General features: G+C 39.1%; 1 protein-coding gene across 7 annotated transcripts in view; it reads left to right on the top strand.

Annotated features, from left to right (window-relative positions):
• Nucleotides 1–3,626: 3,626 nt before the first annotated feature.
• LOC131426964 (uncharacterized) overlaps nt 3,627–23,596 on the top strand; it is a 38,303-nt gene continuing 18,333 nt past the window's right edge. For 5 of the 7 annotated variants that reach the window (XM_058589786.1, XM_058589785.1, XM_058589782.1 and 2 more), the window contains exons 1-5: nt 15,554–15,812; nt 15,872–16,071; nt 16,377–16,481; nt 16,559–16,729; nt 19,637–19,771. In XM_058589786.1, coding sequence (XP_058445769.1) covers nt 15,662–15,812; nt 15,872–16,071; nt 16,377–16,481; nt 16,559–16,729; nt 19,637–19,771 — 762 coding nt within the window. In that variant the 5' untranslated portion in view covers nt 15,554–15,661. The other 2 variants (XM_058589784.1, XM_058589783.1) reach the window with 2 other exon arrangements.

The following is a 23,596-nucleotide window of genomic DNA, read 5'->3' as shown; positions in this document are numbered from 1 at the left end:
CCGTCCAAATCGTGCACAGTACTCAACAAAAATATGTAATTTAACGTTTTGGCATTAAAAATGCCTTACTCTTCACTATATGAGGCCGGGTGTCAATTAAAAGTTTCAAAAATAGTCGCGTAACCTTTTTGTGTCATAATTTTGAACGTTAATAACTCGGTCATTTGTTGATGGATTGTTATAATTTAACAACCAATTGATTCGGAAGCTTTTAACTTAAACATGTATGACGACGTCGTTTCAGTATTTCAATAGCATACTATTGAAAAAAAGGTTAGAATCGACCTATGTTTTCATTCACCAATCCCTGTTGTACAAAATGACGTCAACTTCTTGTTTGGCATAGGATGCTTTGCGTCATGCATAAAAAACACCGCATCGTTCTGCGTAGTATGAAGAGAAATCTATAAATATATGCTGCACAATATTTTTTTGCCTAGTTGATGTTTGACTGTGAATGAAACAAGTAGCTCGCCCAGTGAGCCTGATGACTGAATTGTATATGCGTTCACTTGCTGGATTGTCGTTTTGGCATTATGTGTTGGTGAAATTTCCTGTTGTCTGCGCAACACCGTGTTCGCTTGAGTATCTTATGAATCATCTAGCTATTGAAGAACCGAATCAGCGTGTTTACCGATTCTTTCGAAATATCCCATGTATTTAGCAAATTTTTGGTCGATTACATCATTAAAAATGCCTGTTATGAGATAACAACATTTGAATATTTCAATTGCATCCCATTGAAAAATTGGTTTGAATTGAGTATTTTATTTTGGTTCTCTGGTAACTGTCAGGCCAATTCATAATTATCGGCGATTGATTTTTCGGATCTAATTTGCAGCGCTTGTTCCTCGAGGATTTGTTAATGGATTTTCCTAATTGAAATGATTCCAAAGCTTCAATATTGTAAACTTAAAAATGTTTTAATTTGCCAACGGATCGGTTTGCATACTTAAATCTCCATTCCCATACAAACAAAACGTGACAATATGACTGAACAAGTTGTTGTCCCACCAGGAATTAAACGCTTCAAAAGATTCAAAATTAAATTCTGAAACTTATCTAAAAGCGGTCTCCTCGGTTTAGTAGTATAAAAGAGTTCCACAGGCTCACGTATACAGCACAATTAGATGCAATATCGTATAGTTTCAAAGATAAACTCAAGGTAAGTTTACCTGCGATTTTACATGAATAGGAACCCTCGTAAAATTCGGTTAACCGCCATTTTCAGTTTAATAAGTATTTGCTTCAAAACAATAAGTGTCTGATGGCTACACACGTTGTAACTATGACAATGTTCATTCATGTGTTAATAACATCGAGTTAGAATATGAACAAAAGTTCGGAATTTTGTTGCGTATTTATTCCGTACATTCCTAATATGCCAAAGCGAAAATCAATGTTAGTAACTAAATATTTTATGCGAACTGTTTCACATGTTTTCTTCCTCGTATTGTTGCCATATTATTTACCAACACTTTATAAAATTAATAAGTTTGTACGTTTCTCGAAAATTATTATCATAAAATAAAATAGTTTTATTTGTTCAGCTTCAAATCTTTAGATTGTTTGTATCTAAAATTGAGATTTCGAGTAACTTTGAATTCATCATAATTGATTTCTAGTTAAAGGACGTTATTCAAAAACTTAACAATGTACAAATTTGTGGAAAGGATCAAAATTGAATAGAATCAATTATCAAGAAAGAATCTAATTGTCAATTTTATCATTCGCTAACGATCTAAGCGCTTAGACTAGAGCAAGTTTGTAATTAGTCAATTGAATAAGTTTTTAGTTTAGTGTATCATCATCTTTATTTTCGTATTTATTATGGGAACCCTAGAAACATTTCATTTTTAATGTTATTGTGCTCGGTCGTGTCTTGAATACAGCCCTCTAATTTTTTAGTAGTTGTCTTGGGCACAGTATATATTGAAAACAATTGACAAAAAATTATGTACAAAAAATTGATTTTAAGATTGATTGACTCTGATTCCGAATAAAACGAACACTTGGTATGCGCCCTAAACAACAACTCAAAGAAAAAAAATAAAAAAATAAACAAACTCACATGGATGTCGTGATGCGACCCGAGAAAATTTTCAGAGCAAAACTACGCGATTCGAGTCCGATCTAGAGCGACCCCAGGTTGCTAAAACAAACATCTCAAAAGTTGTTTGGACGACTCTGGGTCAGCTCTCGGGATGCTCTGATCAATAAACGAAAACAGTAAAAGTTCACGTTTTTATCGATTCAAACACCGCTGCGGTGGATTATTGTCATTAGTCGCCTTGATATTTGCTGATCGTTTCATAATTCTACGTAGATTGTTCGTAACATAAATTTTACGGGCGGCTCGTGAGGCCTATTCCAGTTTCCTGTCTCGCCGAAGGGACATAGAGAGAGCTTCCTTGTTGTCTACCAGCCGTATAATTTGTTATACCTGCGAAAGTGAACAGCAATCCACAAATATTTTAAATTCAGTTCAAATGTCAATATGTTTCCTTTCCGATTGCCGTAATTCTAAATAGTTTTAATTTAATTTTTAAAGTCAACTTGCATGAATTTATCACGCAAACCCTAGAAAGTTCTGCTAGTAGCTTAACACACGTTTCTGATTCTCCAGACTAACATCTAACAGACTAACCGTGGGGCTGCCGCGTTGATCACAATTTAGTACTTTTTACCACCTTTACCATTATCCTTTGAAGAGCACCAGTCTGCTGCAAAGGTTTTCTCCTGGACTTCGATTGAAGATTGACAGTTAAAATATTTTCAAATATTCAGGTTATGTCACAGAAGCGTTTTGCTGTATTGATTTGATTTATATCGTTTATTTATCCCCGGTTTCGTTTTGCTGTACTTATTTAATGCAGACGTTTCAAAAAATTAGTTTTGTTCATATTTTCTCATACAGGGTGTATAATAGGACGAATAACTAATATTTATGAACTAAACCTATTACAACTAAAAGAACACAGAAAAAAGACTCAGTGATAGCAAAACATTCGTCATCCGCATTGAATCATCAGTCAAAGGATCGAAATCGCACACAACAAAAACACTGTATTACGTGTTTCCAGGAAAAAAGGTATGTTTCTATTACTTGTACATTCAAAACAGTTAGCCAATTTTGTTTACAGTTTCCGATCATTGTTAAAACAAACGCAATTATTACAGGATGAACTATTTTCTCTTTTCACTAAACACAGTGATTCGTTTGCGACATTTTTCTATTCCTTAATACGTATCATCATGAAAGCTCTCCGCTCAGCTGTTTCAATCAGAACAGATACGTGTTCATTCCGTTTGTTCATTGTTGCACCCGAAATTAGTAAGCTTCGTGGCAACCGAATTGTGTCGCATTGGAGCGGCTGAGCGATGTAGCACTACACTCGCTATCCAGCTGATTTTACTACGCGAACTGTATGCCAACTTTACGTTCGTAAGCCGTTGTAACAGTGTCGGGCGAAACTGTTGCAACTTTGTTACATTTGCAGGGGATGTGTTGAAGGTTCATCTGTTCATTCAATGCACCACAGTACTGTTAGTGTTATTTAGCGAAAGTTGTCATTCGTTGGAGGAATACTCAGACCAAACTACAAACTACAATGAAAGCTTTGTATTGATTTTTTTCGTTCCAAAATATCGCATGAAATAGTGTTTTCGTATAGTTGAGTGCAAAAATCGGATACGTTCTGCTTATTTTGGAAAATCTATTCAAGTATTATTGAAGGCAATCGTAAAACGTACGTTTCGGAAGATCCCGGCTAAGTTTTCAACCGGTTTTCGCGTTCAAAGTATTTTTGTCTGGTTCTTGCAATGATGATGTTTTTAAAAGACTTTCGCATTGCAAAATCTAAACCCGGTTAATGCACTCAGTGTAAGCCATCACTGTAAAAACCGACTTTCGGATCGAGTGTCATGAGCAATTCGACTCAGTTCGTAGAACATAGAACACAGTGTTACTCAGTAGTTAATAAAACAAGTTGTTTAGTAGATAATAAACTAGCTTACCTGTAATTCACATTCTGAGCAGGGATAGTAAGTTGAAAAATTGCTTGTGTCATGTATGTATGGCTTATTCGTGACAAAATCAGATTAAATTTGCAAATAGAAAAATTTGCTGTCAGTTCAATCTAAAAAAAAATAAATTCCTAAATTCATTTAATTTTTCATTATTAGTCATCTTAAGGCTAATTACAGTTACTTAATTAGGCTACATGAAGAAACTACGACCTTTTGAGTTTACTCCAGAAATTATGTGCAGACTTCTTTGTAACGGATTTAGCTGCTTTTGTCCAAGACTTTAGAAATTGTTGTTTAGCCGTAACTTGTTGTTTATATTGAGAGAGTTATGGATTGGATTCGCCTCTTTCGGTACAACAAGGACTCCATTCGCTTTATACCTTTCCAAAACATCTTTAGCGTAGTGACAAGATGCCAAAACATACCAGAATAGCGTGCGAGTATCACGACTACAAAGTAATAGTAACAAGCAGTTCTTTAGGCATTCTTTATGGTATATTACCATGTTAACCGCTCCGGCAGCTGCAAACCAAATATTTTTTGGAAAATTCGGACTTTTTTCATCCTGGACAGTATCATTTCTTCTGCAGGTTCCTGAGATTCGTTTTTATTCTTGAAATCAAGCCTTCTTGCAAGTTTTCTCACTAACAGAACCGGCGTTTCATTGCGACCGCACACAATTGCTTTTCGCACTTGCTCTTATTTCGACGTCATCTTCGATCTATAAGCTTGTAGTATCATCAAAAATTGATTTTCAACAATAAACAGACATACGTTCATCAGTCTGTGAAATACTTCTCGTGTTGGAAATATTTGCAAAGATAGTACGTAATTGGGGTATCCAGATTTGGTCGTGAACAAGCCTTACTTAGAAAACTGTATTATACCATTTCTATGTAGAAAGCCTCGTACATGTAGAAAACTCACAAACTTCACAAGTACACAGTTTCAATAAGCTCCAGTGCGCTTAATAAGTATTTTTTTAGAATGGTTAAATTTTTTTAAATGATTTCCTACGCCATTTCAAGAAACTTCCGGTTGTTTTCATCTCAGAAAATATTCCAAAGATGATGGAGTTGTTATAGTGTACCGTATAACTAATATTGCTTATAGGCTAAAAACAATGGAAACAAATATACACCCAAATCTCCATTTACGTAATAATCGAGGGTTCGTATGTTAAATCGAATTATGACGTAAAATCGATATCCAAGATGGCAACTTACGGTTCATCGATATTCGTTTCAAGCCATCAAAATATGGGTGTTTTCGGAACAGCTTAAAGCTTGCTTCATTTAGAATTGGAACAAACTTTTGCTCATATTGTGGCACTCCTGGTGGACGGATTTGGAAGTTCTTGGCGCCCACGTGTCGGGAATTTTGTCAGCTTCACGTATGATTTTTGACATTCCGCAAATCGACTGTACTTTGTAAACTAACAACATGGAAACCGAAAGAAGGGAAAAAATTGTGCACATTTATTTGGAAAATCCATTGTGGTCTGCATCTAGGCTAGCTAAACAGCTGAAATTGCCTAGAAATACCATATGGCGCGTTATCAAACAGTATAAGGAAATATTGATAACGATTCAGAAGCCTCAAGCCAATCGTCGGAGTGGAACAGTCGACCGGAAACTGCGTGGTAAGATTTTGAAGACGATTGAGAGGAATCCAAATCTGTTAGACCGTGATTTGGCCAAAAAATTCGGTGCTGCCCATACATAGTACCGTGAGGAGAACTCGACTCCGGGAAGGAATCAAGTCGTATCGAGCTAGCAAACAGCCAAATCGGACCATCAAACAGAATAGTGTGGTCAAAATTCGTGCTCGGAAACTATATGACCAGGTGCTGACCAAGTTCGACGGGTGTCTTCTGATGGACGATGAAACCTATGTCAAGACTGACTTTGAGCAAATCCCAGGTCAAAAATTTTACTTGGCAACGGCTCGGGGGGATGTTCCAGCCAAATTTAAATTTGTTTTTGTCGACAAATTCGCAAGAAAATTTATGATTTGGCAGGGAATTTGCAGCTGTGGCAAAAAAACGAAAGTTTTCGTTACAAATAAGACAATGACAACTATACCAAAAAGAGTCTCTCCAAAAACGAATTTTGCCGTTCATTCGATCCCACGACCATCCCGTAATGTTTTGGCCAGATTTGGCAAGTTGTCATTACAGCAAAGTCGTTCAAGAATGGTATGCAGAGAAAGGGGTCCAGTTTGTTCCGAAAAACCTTAACCCACCCAACTGCCCCCAGTTCCGCCCTACTGAGAAATACTAGGCAATCATGAAGAGGAGACTCAAGGCAAAGAGAAAGGTTGTCAAAGACATCAATCAGATGACGACCTGGTGGAATTAGACAGCTAAAACGATGAACGAAGAAGGTGTGCGCCGTCTAATGAGCCGTGTTACAGGAAAAAATTCGAGAATTCCTTCGAAACCGTGACGATTAATTTTTTCCGTATTTTTTCTTAAAAGTATGAAGAAAACGCTACATTTGTATAAAAAAAGATCTTGAATTCAATAATAAATAACTGAAATACAGGCAATTGTCTTTGTTCCAATTCTATCTGAAGCAAGCTTTAGATGAATATATGTCGGAAAACGATGTTGGAGATCGTTCCGAAATCCAAAATGACGGCCTCCGGTTTATTACTATCCCTTGACAACCCTTACAATTTGTGTCGGTATTACTCGAATTGCTCGAATACCTTCACAATATGCATTTTTTCGGAACGGTTTTCATGAGTAAGCACTAACAATTTTAAAACAGTAGTATAATATCTGTGACAGATCTAAATTATAGCCAGATTTAGTAAAAAAATTCTAAAATACCAATCAAATGTGTTTCAGATTATCAAGACGTGCCCTAAATATTGCGAAATTCTAGATATAAAGAACTGAGGCAGATGACTATGCCATCTTGGAATTCAAAATCACCTCAAACGTTGTTTTTCTTTATCTACTTATCTAATCCTTTCCGGAAATCCTCATATTGTAAGGTATTTAAAAGAATATCAATAAACCGAAAGTCGTCATCTTGGGATTCAGAACTACCTCAAACATCGTTTTCCGACATCTACTCATCAAACCCGTTTCGAAAATATCCATATTGAAAGGGTTTTCTAGAAATATCAATAACCGGAAGTCGCCATCTTGAGATTCAGAACCCAGAAAATTCCCATATTGTTGTAATTTCCATAGAATATAAACGAGCCGGAAATCATTTTCATTGTATGCAAAAACCACTTTTTACGAAACAGGTTCGTAAAAACAGTTCACGTTATTTGGGATTTTGTTCGTAAAAAGAGTTACGTGAAAAGAGGTAACGTAAAAAAAAAGTTTACGTAAGGTTTGGGTGTAACAAGTAACACCCAACAGTAACAAGTTACAAAATAATAAAATCAATCCGCTCAGAGCGCAAGGCGGCTCGATAATGATGCTTGTTTGTGTGGGCGATTTTCTTAAATAAGAACGCACTTATTAAAGAGCGAAAATCTTTTGAAAACGATTTATACGAAATTGTCGTCTCTGTTAGAGAAAACCCTGATAATGACATGGGAAACAGAGAGAATTTGACATTATTCGGTACTAATTCAAGTTTCGGTCACCATATATCTAAAATATACAGTTTTATATACTCGAATCGACGCTTAGAAATATTTCCAAGCAGGTAATGTAATAATATCGAAAATTTGCTTCAAATTGGTTGAACTGCAGATGTTCAAAATCTGATGGCGGTTTGTACGGTTATATTTTTCGTATTTTGAAATCGAAACAGTATATAGTATTTGAAAAAAAGTATTTTTAAGATTTTTACTTTATGGAGCATTATACTTAGATGCACTACCAAAACAGGTTATGAAAGAAATATGAATTTTGCAAGCATAAAACTATTACATTTTTGGAAATATTGTAATAAGGAAAATAAATTCAGTGAAACACCGATGCCTGGACACTGTTGAATCACACATTATTTTTAATTTGATCCCTAGCACTTTGCATCATTAATCTATCCAAAGAACCTTGCAAAACAATTTTTCATCCAAATGTGTAATCATGGCTTACTTTCAATGAATTAATTTTCTGAAAAATACCGTTTCCTATCTTCAACACTTGAAGGGTAAAAATCGTACATAACATACTCACGTGTAGGGTGCATTCGTCCCTCGAGTAAACATTGCTGGATGTATTATACAATATGATCCTTGGGAAACATCCACGGAAACATACGAACACGTAGCAATCATTGGCCTATTGGCAAGTAGCCGTAAGAATGACATATAAAAATAGGAGGACTTTTTCACGCAGTAAACTGCGGGGTGGCGTTCGGACCCATCGTGAAAACACGGTGAAACGTACGAAGAAGACAGAGGTGATTGCGTATGGAATGCAATAAAAGTAAATGGTTGCGAAGGTCAAAAACAATATTTTATGATCACAATTTAAGTGCACGCTGTACGGTAATTTAGTTTAGTGTTGTTTATAATAATACATTGGTTTGAATGCTACCCAACTTGTGTAAGATAGTATGCAAATAAAAAAATTACTTTGGGAAACTAGAAGCAAAAAAAGTACGAGTTTAACATGGTAGTAGTAACAAGTAGTCAGTGTAGAGATTTCTAATAACATTTTTGAAACCTATATAAAATTCCTAATTAGCAGATCTTTATACGCTTATGAGCAAATATTTATCCGATTTCATACATATTATGATTTATTCCAATAACTCGAAGAGAAACATTATTCGTAATACTCAAACAAACCCAAATTCGTCTACAAATTATTGTGTTTTTTTTAATATCTTATGTATAGAATACCGAAATCCAGCGTGATGAAATCTCATCCGCAATGTTGACAACAACTTAAAACATTGCCGTTTCAACCTTCCGAGTGAACGGACGTGCTTTGTGTTTACTGCGAAAGCGTTGAAAACGAGTGCCGTGTGTGATAAAGTGACCGGACGATCAAAACTAGATCGCTATTGTGTAATAGACAATAGTGCTTTTTCCTGTGAGAGGTTTTATGCACATTATATACTGAAGCAGTGTATTGTTGTGAGCGGACGATCGAAACAGTACCGTTAGCCGGTGATTGTTCGATCGATCAAAACAGGCCCAGCGGTGTACGTGATATCACTGTGCGGATTAAAAAAGAGTGTGCTTTTTCCTCTCGGAGGTTTTTTGCACACCATCGCAGCGGCGATACGCCGATCGACGAGGGCTAGGCCTTGGTGGCCCCCGTTGGATTTAAGTTAAGTATCATTATTTAGTGTTTTTTTTCCTTCCTGCATTCGACTGTTCTATTTCTCCCCGATTCATTTCTTTCTGTGCGGAGGTAGCTCCGCAACATGGCTAGTCTAAATTCTGACCCCCCCGTTCCCGATGATCAAATGGAGACTTCCCTTGACTATAAAAAGTCTCGCATAAAGAGCTATCCGGATGGGCTCGCACTACCGGCCGGTCCTTATGCGGTCTATTTCCGGACCAAATCGAAAGAAAAAAAATTAAATATTTTAAAAATATCGCGGGACCTGTCCTCGCGATACAATACTATAAAAAGTTTTGATAAGATACGTCCAGACAAGCTCAGGGTCCTGTTTACCAGTTCAAAACAGGCTAATGAGCTCGTTCAAAATGATCCTTTTACGCGGGAGTACCGCGTCACCGATTCGAGTTTGACTTGCGAGGACGTTCTTAAGTACGGGGCGGGTTGTTTTAAAGACCCCTCACTTAAGAATGTCAAGATACTGGATTGCAAGCGATTGCATTCAGTATCGATCGCCGGGGATGGAACAAAGTCCTATCCCCAATCAGACTCTTATCGTGTGACCTTCGCCGGTTCTGCTTTGCCCAACTACATCCTCTTGGACCGGGTTCGTTTGCCTGTTCGCCTATTCGTACCCCGAGTAATGAACTGTACTAATTGCAAACAACTGGGGCATACAGCTACCCATTGCAGCAATAAGCCACGTTGTGCTAACTGTGGGGAAGCTCATGCGGACGGCTCTTGCGGTAAGGATGCTGAAAAGTGTCTCTACTGTAAGGAGGGTCCGCATGACCTCTCTGATTGTCCCGCTTACAAACTGCGAGGTGATCGAATGAAGCGTTCCCTAAAAGAGCACTCCAAGCGTTCTTTCGCAGAGATGCTTAAAAGTGCCACCCCTCCTAAACAGACAACGAACCCATATGCCTGCTTGTCAACTGACGAGAGCGATTCTGACGACCCTTTGGAAGGTCCATCTTCGGCGGTCCCTCATAGCTGTAGGAAAAGAATAAATAAATCCTATCATAAGCTCCCTAGTAAGGGTTCGAAGGTGTCTTCCGAAGGGCTTCGAAAAGTTACAGCTAACGGGAATCGGGACACAACACCGAAGCAAAAAGCTCCTGGTCTCGGAAAACTCAATTCCGAGATGGAATTCCCACGACTTCCCGGGACTACAAAATCCCCAAGCGTCCCAGAAAATCTACCAGAGAACCAACTAGGTGCTGGACTTATCAAGTTCTCTGATGTTGTGGACTGGATTTTTACAACTTTCAATATTTCAGACCCTCTTAGAACCATTTTAATTGCTTTCATGCCAACAGTAAAAACATATTTGAAGCAGTTGACTGCAAATTGGCCCCTTCTCTCAGCGATTGTATCCTTCGATGGCTAAATCATCCACCGAGGTCACGGATCTAATCACTGTTTTACAGTGGAATTGCGAAGTATCATCCCAAAAATAGATTCTTTTAAATTTCTAGTAAATAATCTTAAATGTGACGCATTTGCATTGTGCGAAACTTGGCTAACTTCTGAAATATCCTTAAACTTCCACGATTTTAACATTTTTCGCCTGGATCGAGATGATCCCTATGGAGGAGTACTTTTAGGGATCAAAAAGTGCTATTCTTTTTATCGAATTAACCTCCCCTCGATACCAGGTATTGAAGTTGTCGCATGTCATGTTACAATCAAAGGTAAGGACCTTTGTATTGCTTCCATCTACATTCCCCCTAGAGCCTTGGTTGGGCATCGGCGGCTCAGTAATATCATAGAGCTCCTTCCCGCACCGACGTTGGTTTTAGGAGACTTTAACTCACACGGTACGGGATGGGGCTGTCTTCACGACGATAACAGATCAGCTATGATCCATGATATTTGCGACAACTTCAATATGACAATCTTGAATACGGGAGAAATGACACGGATTCCTGCACCACCAGCAAGACCAAGTGCGCTGGATTTATCCCTTTGCTCGACATCGCTACGGTTGGATTGCACGTGGGAGGTAATTCCTGATCCCCACGGTAGTGATCATCTACCGATCGTAATATCAATCACCAGCGGCTTAAAACCATCGAAGACAATCAATGTTTCGTATGACCTCACACGAAATATTGATTGGAATAGCTATGCGACCTCGATATCTGAGAAACTTGAAAGAACTCAACAACTTCCTCCGGAGGAAGAGTACACGTTTTTGGCTGGCTTGATTCTCGATACTGCGATTCAAGCTCAGACGAAACGTGTACCCGGCGCAAAAACTAACATCCGTCCTCCCAACCCGTGGTGGGACAAAGAGTGCACAAATTTAAACGCGGAGAGAGCCTCCGCGTATAAAAAATTCAGAAAAAATGGAACACCTGATAATTACCGGAATTACGCGGCGTTAGACGTTAAAACTAAGAACTTGATTAGAGCCCAGAAACGCGGTTACTGGCGTCGGTTTATAGACGGCTTAACGAAAGAAACATCTATGAGCACTCTTTGGAACATAGCCCGAAGAATGCGCAATCATAACACCACGAATGAAAGCGAGGAATACTCCAACCGCTGGATATTCGATTTCGCTAAAAAAGTATGCCCAGACTCTGTTCCGGAACAGAAGATCACCCGCGCCGCGACACCAAATACAAACGAATCACCGTTTTCGATGGTAGAGCTTTCACTTGCACTTTTGTCATGTAACAATAAAGCCCCGGGATTAGACAGAATAAAATTCAACTTGTTGAAAAATCTGCCTGACCCCGCCAAAAGGCGCTTGCTGAATTTATTCAACAAGTTCCTCACGGGTAATATTGTCCCACACGACTGGAGACAAGTCAGAGTTATCGCCATTCAAAAACCAGGGAAACCAGCCTCCGATCACAATTCGTATCGGCCGATTGCTATGCTTTCCTGTATCCGGAAATTGTTCGAAAAAATGATTCTGTTTCGTCTAGATAATTGGGTCGAAACTAATGGTTTACTTTCAGATACACAATTTGGTTTCCGCAGGGGCAAAGGAACGAACGATTGTCTTGCGTTGCTCTCAACAGAAATTCAAATGGCATTTGCTCGTAAAGAACAAATGGCGTCAGTTTTCCTAGACATTAAGGGGGCTTTTGACTCAGTTTCTATAAATATCCTATCTGAGAAGTTGCATCAGCATGGTCTTTCGCCAGTTTTAAACAACCTTTTACATAATCTATTGTCTGAGAAACACATGTACTTCGCGCATGGTGATTTGTCGACAATACGATTCAGTTACATGGGTCTTCCTCAGGGCTCATGCTTAAGCCCCCTTTTATACAATTTTTACGTAAGTAATATCGATGAATGTATCAACACATCTTGCACGCTAAGACAACTTGCCGACGACAGCGTTGTGTCTATTATAGGACCCAAAGCTGCCGATCTCCAAGGACCATTACAAGATACTCTCGACAACTTATCATCATGGGCTCTTCAAATGGGTATCGAGTTCTCTACGGAGAAAACTGAGCTGGTTGTATTTTCGAGGAAGCGAGAACCAGCACAATTACAGCTTCAACTAGGGGGTGAAACCATAGCTCAGGCCTTCACATTTAAATATCTCGGGGTCTGGTTCGACTCCAAAGGCACCTGGGGATGTCACATTAGGTATCTGAAACAAAAATGCCAGCAGAGAATCAACTTTCTTCGTACAATAACCGGATCATGGTGGGGTGCCCACCCAGGAGACCTGATCAGGTTGTATCAAACAACGATATTGTCCGTGATGGAATACGGATGCTTCTGCTTCCGATCAGTGGCGAACACTCATTTCATCAAGCTGGAAAGAATTCAGTATCGTTGTTTGCGTATTGCCTTGGGTTGCATGCAATCGACTCATACGATGAGCCTCGAAGTGCTGGCGGGCGTTCTTCCACTGAAAAACCGGTTCTGGGATCTCTCATATCGTTTGCTCATTCGATGCGACATTTTGAATCCTCTGGTGATTGAAAACTTCGAAAGGTTAGTTGAGCTTAACTCTCAAACCCGTTTTATGTCCTTGTATTTTGATTACATGGCTCAGAATATTAATCCTTCTTCGTTTGTTTCCAACCGTGCTCATTTCTTGGATACTTCTGATTCTACTGTGTTTTTCGACACATCCATGAGAGAAGAAATTCGTGGAATTCCGGATCACGTGCGCCCTCAAGTGGCCCCAAATATTTTTTATAATAAATTTAGAACAGTCAACTGTGAAAAGGTGTTTTACACTGACGGATCAAACATCAACGAGTCCACAGGCTTCGGCATCTTCAATCAAAACATCACCGCTTCTTACAAACTCAGTGATCCGGCTTCAGTTTACGTCGCAGAATTAGCTGCTATTCAGTGCACCCTCGAGATCATTGAAACCATGCCCAAAGACCATTACTTCATTGTCACGGACAGTCTAAGTTCAATAGAAGCTCTCCGGGCAATGAAACCAGGAAAGTATCCCCCATATTTCCTGGGGAAAATACGGGAACATTTGAGAACTTTATCTGAACGGTCTTATTTAATATCGTTAGTCTGGGTCCCTTCGCATTGTTCCATTCCGGGCAATGAAAAGGCAGACTTATTGGCTAAAGTGGGCGCATTGGAAGGTGATATTTATGAAAGACCAATCTGCTTCAATGAATTTTTCAGTATTTCTCGTCAGAAAACTCTCGAAAGTTGGCAAACTTCATGGACGAATGACGAACTGGGACGATGGCTACACTCCATTATCCCTAAGGTATCGACGAAACCTTGGTTCAAGGGGATGAACATGAGTCGTGATTTCATTCGCGTTATGTCACGGCTCATGTCAAATCACTATACATTCAACGCACATCTCCGGCGTATCGGGATCGTGGAGAACGGGCTCTGCACCTGTGGCGACGGTTATCAGGACATCGAGCATGTCGTGTGGTCGTGCGTAGAGTATCGTGACGCCAGGTCGAAGCTACTGGAATCCCTCAGGGCCCGAGGTAGACCGCCTGAGGTTCCGGTTCGGGATGTGTTGGCGAGTCGGGATAGTTTATATATGCTTCTCATATACCAGTACCTTAAACACATTGATATACAAGTGTAATGTGTTATTCCTCGCTCAGAAAATATAATCTCCACCTACAGGTTCGACACTAACATCCGCCCGATTCTCTCGATCCCCGTCCCTGTTCACCATCTTCATTGGAATTAACAAGATCTTTTTTTTTTGTCACTAACTTTTTCGTTCCCCTTTCCCTGTTTTTTCACCATCTCGATGGCAACTAATTAGATCTCTGTCGTTTTCAAACATTTTGTTCCCACACCCCTTTTTTACCCCGTTTCCCACAATATTTACTTCTTTTTTTCATTCTCTTCCGTAACATCACCATCACCGGAAGACCGCTCCAGTCAATGACCAGCATGCGGGCCACCCGCCGGGCCTTCGTAGCCTGGGGGTGTTTCCCGCGGACCCACACGGACCGAAGAATGCGGCCAACATAGAAAATTACCATCGCCATCTGGAATCATCTCATCCTAAATTCAATTCACCGGCCACTACCGATCGCCAGATACTATATTACATAATGATACTACTCTAGTTTTAAGTTAGACGATAATTAAGATTAGTAAATACCCTTGGCATCTTAGAGCTTAAGCAGTGTGCCTTAATATTATACTATATTATTGAATAAAAAAAAAAAAACAACTTAAAACATTTAATCCTAAATGTTGGCAGTTTCGTTAGCTTTACATTGTATTTGACAAGTTATTTACTCGTTCGGAACGATACTTATGCATACACTCTTACCAGCCGCTACCTAATTTTGGGTCGAAACCTACCCAAAAACAACTGAACTGCATCTCCGAATTTGTAGGTAACTAGCGTATTCCATAAACCAGACGATCGAGCGATATCCTCAATATTGAAGTAAATTTAAATTTATTTATTTATTTATTTCGTCAAGCAAATGTAGACTACATATAAATGGTTTACAATGTTTACTAAGATACTATGCATTATTTCTACGACTAAGCTGAAATTTCATTTCAAAGTATTGTAATGGCAACTTTGACAATGCTCGCTACCTATTTTTCACAATCAAGTTAAAAAGTTTGAGTAGATTCAGTTACTACACACTATGAACTCAGAAAGAGTAATCGGTTATTTACCCAAAATTTGAGTGATATCCAAATTTTTTTCCTGCCTTATTTTGGGTAACTCATAGAGTAGCTCAACAATGAGCGATTTCTCCTGAAAAATCTTAATTTTTAATGTACGTTACTTGTACTTCTCCTCTATCTCTTGGATATGATCACACAAACGAAGAATAAAAACAAAGCAGTCTGGTAAAAACGCTTCAGTTCTCGTTTTGAACAAGCATCACATTTGCTCAATTTTTCATCATGCATTACGATAGACAATTCTTTAATCCCAAAACAGGGGAAAACCATGGCATTTTCGGATACAATTATTTGAAATTCCATCGTATGAGAGATCCCAAATGGACGGCTGGAGATAAGATGATCCAATATGTAGGCCTCACAAAATTGTACGGTAAGAGTTGAGTGCAATTCGTGTGACCGCGAGTATTCTAACACTTTTTTTTCTGTCAGCCCGTGATCGGAAACTTAACACCCTCAAAACAATCCTGAAACGCAAAAATAAACAACAGTTTATGAAAAACATTCGGAAAACCCTGACCGATGATAATAGTTATTTGCAACTAGCGCGATTTGGCAATACTCAACTGATTAAAAATGTATTTCAAGAACATTCGCATCTCCAAAGAGCGTATCGGCCATTGACAATTGAGGTATGAATTAATTCGAAAAAAATAATAATAATAACGGATCATAAATGTGGGGGGTCAATACCTAATTCAATTTATAACAATAGTTATTTCTAACGACCGTATTAAAGAAAACACCTAGTCCAGTGCGTTTAGTTAACTTATTAATAACCTGCTTAATTTTCTTTAAGTAGTTTCGTAAGGATAGTCAGGTTTTGATTGAATCGTTATTTTTGACTTTGTCGTTTTTTTTTATATAAAACCCAATAGAAAGATTTAAATATTTATACTATAATCGTTATTTTTACACCGTTTACAAAATATTTCAGCACATAGTGGAGAAAATGGACCAGCTAACTTTCACCAAAAGAAAAATGTTAGATCGTTTGACACACAAATTGAAAACGTTGACCGACAATTACAGAAAAGAATTGGTAGGTATTTCGCCGAACAAATGTACTTCTTCCATTTTTCGATTAACGACAACTCAGACTAAATTTTTCTCAATTAGATCAAAGTTTCTGAGCATCAGGACAGGACTAACTTCCGGGATCCACAGGAACTGTACGAAGAAATTGAATCAAAAAGCTACCAACTTAAGTTGAAACATTGCTACACACGTATCCGAACAGCGAATGCAGTTAATAGAGCCTATAACGCTTTAGTTCGAATTATGTTGAAGGTAAGCATTTTCCCCAAGATCAGATCAATTAGATCGCTAGAACTTAGTCCGTTTTTCGTTTGAATGTGGAAGAGCCATGATGTCTTTGAATGTGTTCAACTATCTATAATCCTCTGGTGCTCTGTGTATCGTCTGTATTTCAACAATCATTGAAATTTCTCTTTGATTAGTTTTTCTATTTCAATCAGTAAACTAAACTAACAATAAGTAGAAGTACTCACAGCTGCTATGCGATATTTCTACAGGGTGCGAACCGAAAGTACTTGCATTTGTCCCACCTCGCTGCTTCCAGTCATCTGAAAATTCGACGTGAACGTTTCATAAGGTCACATAAACCAATGAGAATTTCGCTTTATTTATTTTAACTTCTGTTAATAACTCCTTAATTTGTACATTTACTTAAAAAATATTCGTGTAGAATGAAAGATAATATTTCCATTCTTCTAGCAATACCAGATATGTAAAGAACATTTGTGTAATCGCATGTCGAAAGAGAAGTAGACAAAGGCTTTTAGACCATTTTGAAATGTTTACGTCGAATTTTGCGCTCTTCAGTCAACACCTTGGGCATCAGTTCGGCGCACATTTTGCGCAATTCTTCCGTCACAATTGTTTGAATGACGCGGTAACTTTAATTCAATTCTTCACTGCTCTCGAAGGCTTGTCCGAAGGTCCAGATTCCAAAATTCTCGAATTTAGCCAACATTTTCATCGGTGTTTGATGTCGACGGCCTCCCAGAACGTGGTTCTTCCTCAACGTCTTTCCGTTTTTATTTTTCTGGAAGCCTTGTGCCACTTAAATTTGCATACGAGACATAACATTTTCCCCGAAGGCTTCCTTTAGAATGTCCTGGGTCTGGATAAACGTCTTTTTCAGTAACGTCTCCACTGGCCTTTCGGCGCTTCTAAAACGTGACCAACTGCCAAAACAATATTTACGTAGATGGTGATCTTTCCTCAACCGCTGCACAGTGGAAAAAAAACTAGGAAACCCGCATAGAAAACGGGAACCATGGAAAAAGGCAACAAACAAGAGTTTTTCTTATGTAAAAAAATCCAAGAAATTCAATGGAGTGGTTTTTAATATCCGCACGAATTGCCATCCTGCTCGTTTTACCCCAAATGCCCAACAGTTTTAGGGTTTTCTGTAGTATTTGTTCTGTAACTTGAAAAGAAATCGAGTGCGGTCTACTGAAATAGCTTGATTTTATGTAAAAATATCTGGAGAATTGAATTGAAGAGTGTACACTAGCTGCACTAAACTTTTTGGTGGCTATTTTACCCCATTTCCTCCATTTCATGATATCTTATTGTAAATCGTCCTTAAATCTCGGTAAAATTTTTTGGAAGTTTACTAAATCTAGCTTATCCTATCGAAAAAAGTCTGTAGAACCGAATGGAAGAACCTACACTGGCCGCACGAAACGTTGTAGTGACTATTTTACAGCATTTCTCCATTTCACGATATCTTATTGTAAATTGTCCTTAAATCTCGGTAAAATAGTCATCAAAACGTTTCGTGCGGCCAGTGTAGGTTCTTCCATACGGTTCTACAGACTTTTTTTTACAGAAGATAAACTGGATTTAATATACTTCCAATAAGTTTTACCGAGATTTAAAGACGATTTACAATAAGATATAATGAAATGGAGGAAATGGGGTAAAATAGCCACCAAAACGTTTCGTGCGGCCAGTATAAGTTCTGGTATTCGATTCTCCAGACTTTTTTACATAATATAAGCTAGATTTAGCAAACTTACAAGATATTTCACTAAGATTTAAGGACGATTTACAGTAAATATCTGATGAAATGGAGGAATTGAGGTAAAATAGCCACCAAAACGTTTCGTGCGGCCAGTGTGAGTTCTTCTAATCGATTCTCCAAACTTTTTTATATGAAAGTAGGCTATTCCAGAATACCGCACTCGACTTCTTTTCAAGTTACAGAGCAAATGTTATAGGGAGCCCCGAAACTGCTGCACATTTGGGGTAAAACGAGTAGGATTGCGATTCGTGCGGCCATTGTAAACCATTCCATTGAATTCCTTGGACATTTTTACATTGGAAACGCTTTAGTTTGTTAACCTATCTCACTTAGTTCATGAGTTACAGAATTCTTTGCGGGTTTTCATAGATTTCTTCCCACTGTGCGCTGCTCGCAGTGCACTGGTCAACGCGGCCCTGAAGGTTCCGCCCACACAGCATATTTTTCAGACGTCTGGGAAAAGTTAGGGTACTTTCAGATCGCACTCTGTGTTTTTCACTAGCATTGGTTACAAAGGAACTTGTAATAGCTACTACATGGAATGAAAAATTCCGAGCCTCTCACAGAAAAGACGTGAATAGTTTCGAGCCGTGTATATTTTTGTTGAGAACAAGCCTCTGGATAGTGTTTGAATAACAGCTGATCCTGTCAGACGAGTTCTAGTTGTCATCAAGCTATAGAAAAAGATGCAACAGCGCATTCATCTGGATTGCGGTACGGATTGGTCCACCATCCCCCATATTCTCCAGACCTGGCTCTCAACGATTATGATCTATTTCGAAACCTGAAAAGCTTTCTCCAGGGAAATAAATTTTCGTCGAATGGTGAGGTCCTTGCAGAAACGGAAGCTTATTTCGAAGGCCTTGACATTTTTTTTCGAAATGTTTGAGGACAAATGGATCATGTGTATCGCTCTAGATGGAGATTATACTGAAGAATGAAAAATTGTTCACGGTAAAAAATCGACTTTTTCTTTGTTAGGCCAGGAACTTTTCATTTCATATAGTACACACTTGTTGATAGCCATTGTTTATTTTTGTAAGGAAACTTAAATGCAATCCTTAGAAGTTTGACAGACAGATTTTCTTTTTAACTTCTTGTACTTGCAAAAACTTTTTAGATTAATAAGAAGTTGTTTTCAGGACTCAATATTCTTCAATCCGGTGTTGAACGCCTTACAAGACGATTTGATTGAGCAAGGTCGATTCATCCAAGAAACTATTGGAACTGGACTTCCGGCAATGCGCAACGTTCAAAGTCTTCAACTGGAGTTTGAGGTATGTTATTCAATTTTGTAGTTTAACGACGATGAGAACAACAAATAATACCGATAGCAATAAACAAGGTATATAACAAGATATGACAAAAAGTTGTATACTTCGATTTACTGTACTCTATTGTTTCGATTCCTTACTTTATGTTCAAACCATCAATGATATTTGAGTGAAGTTCTGATTGATAAATGGTACATCTTCGACATTATCGACGTCATGACCTATCGTGGCGAGGAGTGATTTTGGAGGAGGAGAAGAACGCAGCGTGAGCGGTAATGCAGCAACATGAAACCGGGCAGAGCGCGGAACTATATAACCAGAAGTGGAAACAGCTGGAATAGATAATTTGCCCCATTCACAAGGAATGAATGAACTCGAGGGAAGGCTTCATCGACAGCCGATCGACAATGGACCAGATCTTGCGACAAATCCTCCAGAAATGCCGTGAATACCAGGAACCAATATCATCTGTTAATCGATTTCAAGCCGACGGCAGCATCGGCCGAGCTATTCAATATTATGATCTTAAACAGATCTGGAAAGTGTAATGCTACGAGTCGGGCTCAACACGATTTTCACGGAATCCAGTCAATTTGTGTGCTTTGCAGATGACATAGACTATAGCGAGAAACTTTGGAACTGTGGCAGAGCTGTACATCCGCCTGAAACACGAAGCATCAAAACTCGGACTGCTGGGGAATGCGTCGAAAACAAAGTACATGTTAGTAGGCAAAACCGAGCGCGATAGGGTTTGTCTAGGAAGTATTGTCACGATAGACGGGGATATCTTTGAGTTAGTGGAGAAATCACGGAACCTTACTAATGACTTACAACAACGTGAGTCTTGAAATACGAAGACGTGCGTACAACGGACTTCAAAAGAAACTGCTAATCCATACTACACAAAGAATGAATCATGCTCGAGGAGGACCTGCAAACACTCGCAGTTTTTGAACGACGCGTGATAAGGACGATCTTCGGCGGTTTGCAGGTTATTGCAAGAATGCCGAAGTTAACTTCTTTGGCACATTCATTCAACATTTTGGTCATCTGAGTCGCGTCCCGAGCCGTTTTTCCACTTTACTTAAATTTCCACTTCATTATTACCCTAAATCTCTCAATGGGCCGGAACGACGGGTAGTTGGGTGGATTTATCAGGTGTACAACTTTGCTTCTGCCGTTTTCCGATAGGTGGCTGTACCGGCTGTGGCTAGTCAAAATACATAGATGATAATGCCTTTAAAGTGAGTGTGTACAGTGCCTAACGAATAGTCATCACCGTTTCAGTGATAGTTGTTCTTGTTTTCGTATTATTCACGCTCGAAAATGTCTGTTTATGTGCCCAATTCTCGCTATTTGCAGGAAGTTTTACTTTTCTGTTACAATTCAAAAAAATGCAGCTGAAGCGCATCGAATGCTCTCAGAAACTTACGGTGATGCCGTTCTGAGTAAAAGAACGTGTCGGGAGTAGTTTCAACGTTTTGAAAATGGTGATTTCGATGTCGAAGACAAACATGGTGGTGGAAGAGAAAAAACCGTCAAAGATGAACAAGCATTGCTTGATGAAGATTCGTGGCAAACCCAAGAAGAGTTTGCCGAATCGTTGGGAGTGAGTCAGCAAGTTATTTCAAAACGTCTCAAAGCCCTGGGCATGATTCAGAAAGAAGGAAACTGGGTGCCGTACGAGTTGAAACCGAGGGACATCGAGCGCCATCTATTTGTATGTGAGCAACTGCTTCAAAGACAAAATCGTAAGGGGTTTTTACATCGAATCGTAACCGGTGGTTCAATACGATAATCCTAAACGCAGAAAATCATGGGGAAAGCCCGGGCATGCTACTTCGTCGAAGACAAAACCGAATATTCACGGCGTCAAGGTTATGATTTGTATTTGGTGGGATCAGCTCGGTGTAATTCACTACGAGCTCTTAAAACCGGGTGAAACCATCACAAGAGATCGCTACCCAACGCAACTGATGCGCCTTAGTCGTGCGCTAAAAGAAAAGCGGCCACAATATCAAGAGCGACATGACAAAGTCATCCTTCAACACGACAATGCTCGGCCTCACGTCGCAAAAGTGGTCAAAAAGTACCTGGAAACGCTGAAATGGGAAGTCTTGCCCCACACGCCATATTCCCCAGATGTCGCCTCTTCTGACTTCCACCTATTCCGTTCGATGGCGCACGGCCTGGCAGATCAACATTTTCAATCCTTCGAAGAATTTCCGAGTAGATATCATAATTAATGACGAGTACCTAAGATGATATTTAAGTAATAAGAGAATATGTTTTAATAAATGCAAAACGTTGTGACTATGTTAGAATTAAATTAGGATAAGAATATTATGTAAAAGTGATGCTACGGCGAAGAAAAACTTATGTAAACTGCCTTAAGAAATAAACGTATTTATGAAAAAAAAAATCCTTCGAAGAGTTGGAAAAATGGATTGCTTCATGGATAGCGTCAAAAAAGGACTCCTTTTTTAGAGCCGGGATCCGAAAATTGCCGGAAAGATAAGAGAAAGTTGTCGCTAGCGACGGACAATACTTTGAATAATACATCTTGTAAGCATTTTTTCGCAATGAAGCTTTTAACTTTGGAAAAAAAACGGCGGTAGCAAAGTTGTGCAACTGATATGTTTTTATCTATAAAGGCCCTTATTACCGTTCTCACTTCCACTTTCACTTCACTCACATATCACTCCAATTGATTTTACCTATTACCAGTATCACGCTCAGTGTAGTAAGCACTGTAGTGAAAAAATCATTTTTCCAACAAAATTTTTGTGAGTTGATGTTCATAATAACAACAAGCTCATCTAAATGAATACTTTTTTCTCTGATGCGACTTCCGTGATATAAACCTACATTTACTTCACTTAATTTTCACCGTGAAGTGATACCGATAATAAGGGTAGAAATCTACGTTATTTTCGTGGTACCACTGGATTACCGGCTGTAGTGGGAACTCGCCAAATCGACTCGAAATTTCACGTGGCCTTTATGGGCTTCAATGAAAGCTAGTACGCGGTTTTTGATGCATTCTTTTTTGTACAGCTTCGAGTCCATCGTCTTATTCGTCACGAACATTTTGGACTTTGCTTCGCAGCTCCATATCCATTGCCAAATAATCAATTTTTTTGGCAAATTTGTTCATAAAAGCAAAACATAAATTTCGCAGGAATATCACCTCGTGCCGTCGCCATGTTCGAATCTATGCTCATGAAGCTGTCCGAAATCCATTTTGACGTAGGTTTCATCGTAGTTTATCAGGCATTCTTGGTACTTCGTCAAAGCCTGCTAGTACAATTTCCGAGCTCGAGTTTTGGTGACAAAACTTTGCTTCAACATTCTGTTTGGTTGCTTGCTGACTCGATGAGAACGATATCCTTCTCCCGAATGAATGCTTCGAACGGTACTGCGAGCAGCAGCGTATTTTTGTGCGATTTTATTATCTGATAGTCCAGGGTGTGCTCTGACGGTTATCAATACCTTCTGGTTCAGCTTGCGATCATATGTCCCACTACGACGACGGGATACGATGGAAGATCTAACGAATTTTCCCAGGGAAGGTTCTTAAAAGAAGTCGAACAAGTTTTTTCTGCACGCGCTGAATTCGTAAACTCCAAGCTACTTGATACAAATTCCAAACTATGCTGGCATTTTCAAGTATAGGTCATTGTTCGTGCTACATTCCTGGCGATCGGACGTGCGAGTGTCGGTATCCGCTTTTCGTCGCGTCTGCAATCTTCACGAGTGTTTAGTGTGTCGGCGACAGTGCTGACTCATCAAAGTACGAGCGTGCTAGCCACCACGCGTATCGAGTAG

The sequence above is a fragment of the Malaya genurostris genome, chromosome 2 (genome assembly GCF_030247185.1).
Source record: "Malaya genurostris strain Urasoe2022 chromosome 2, Malgen_1.1, whole genome shotgun sequence".
NCBI classification, from domain to species: Eukaryota; Metazoa; Arthropoda; class Insecta; order Diptera; family Culicidae; genus Malaya; species Malaya genurostris.
The sequence above is the reverse complement of the archived record's forward strand: the minus strand, read 5'-3'. Positions and strand labels throughout refer to the sequence as shown.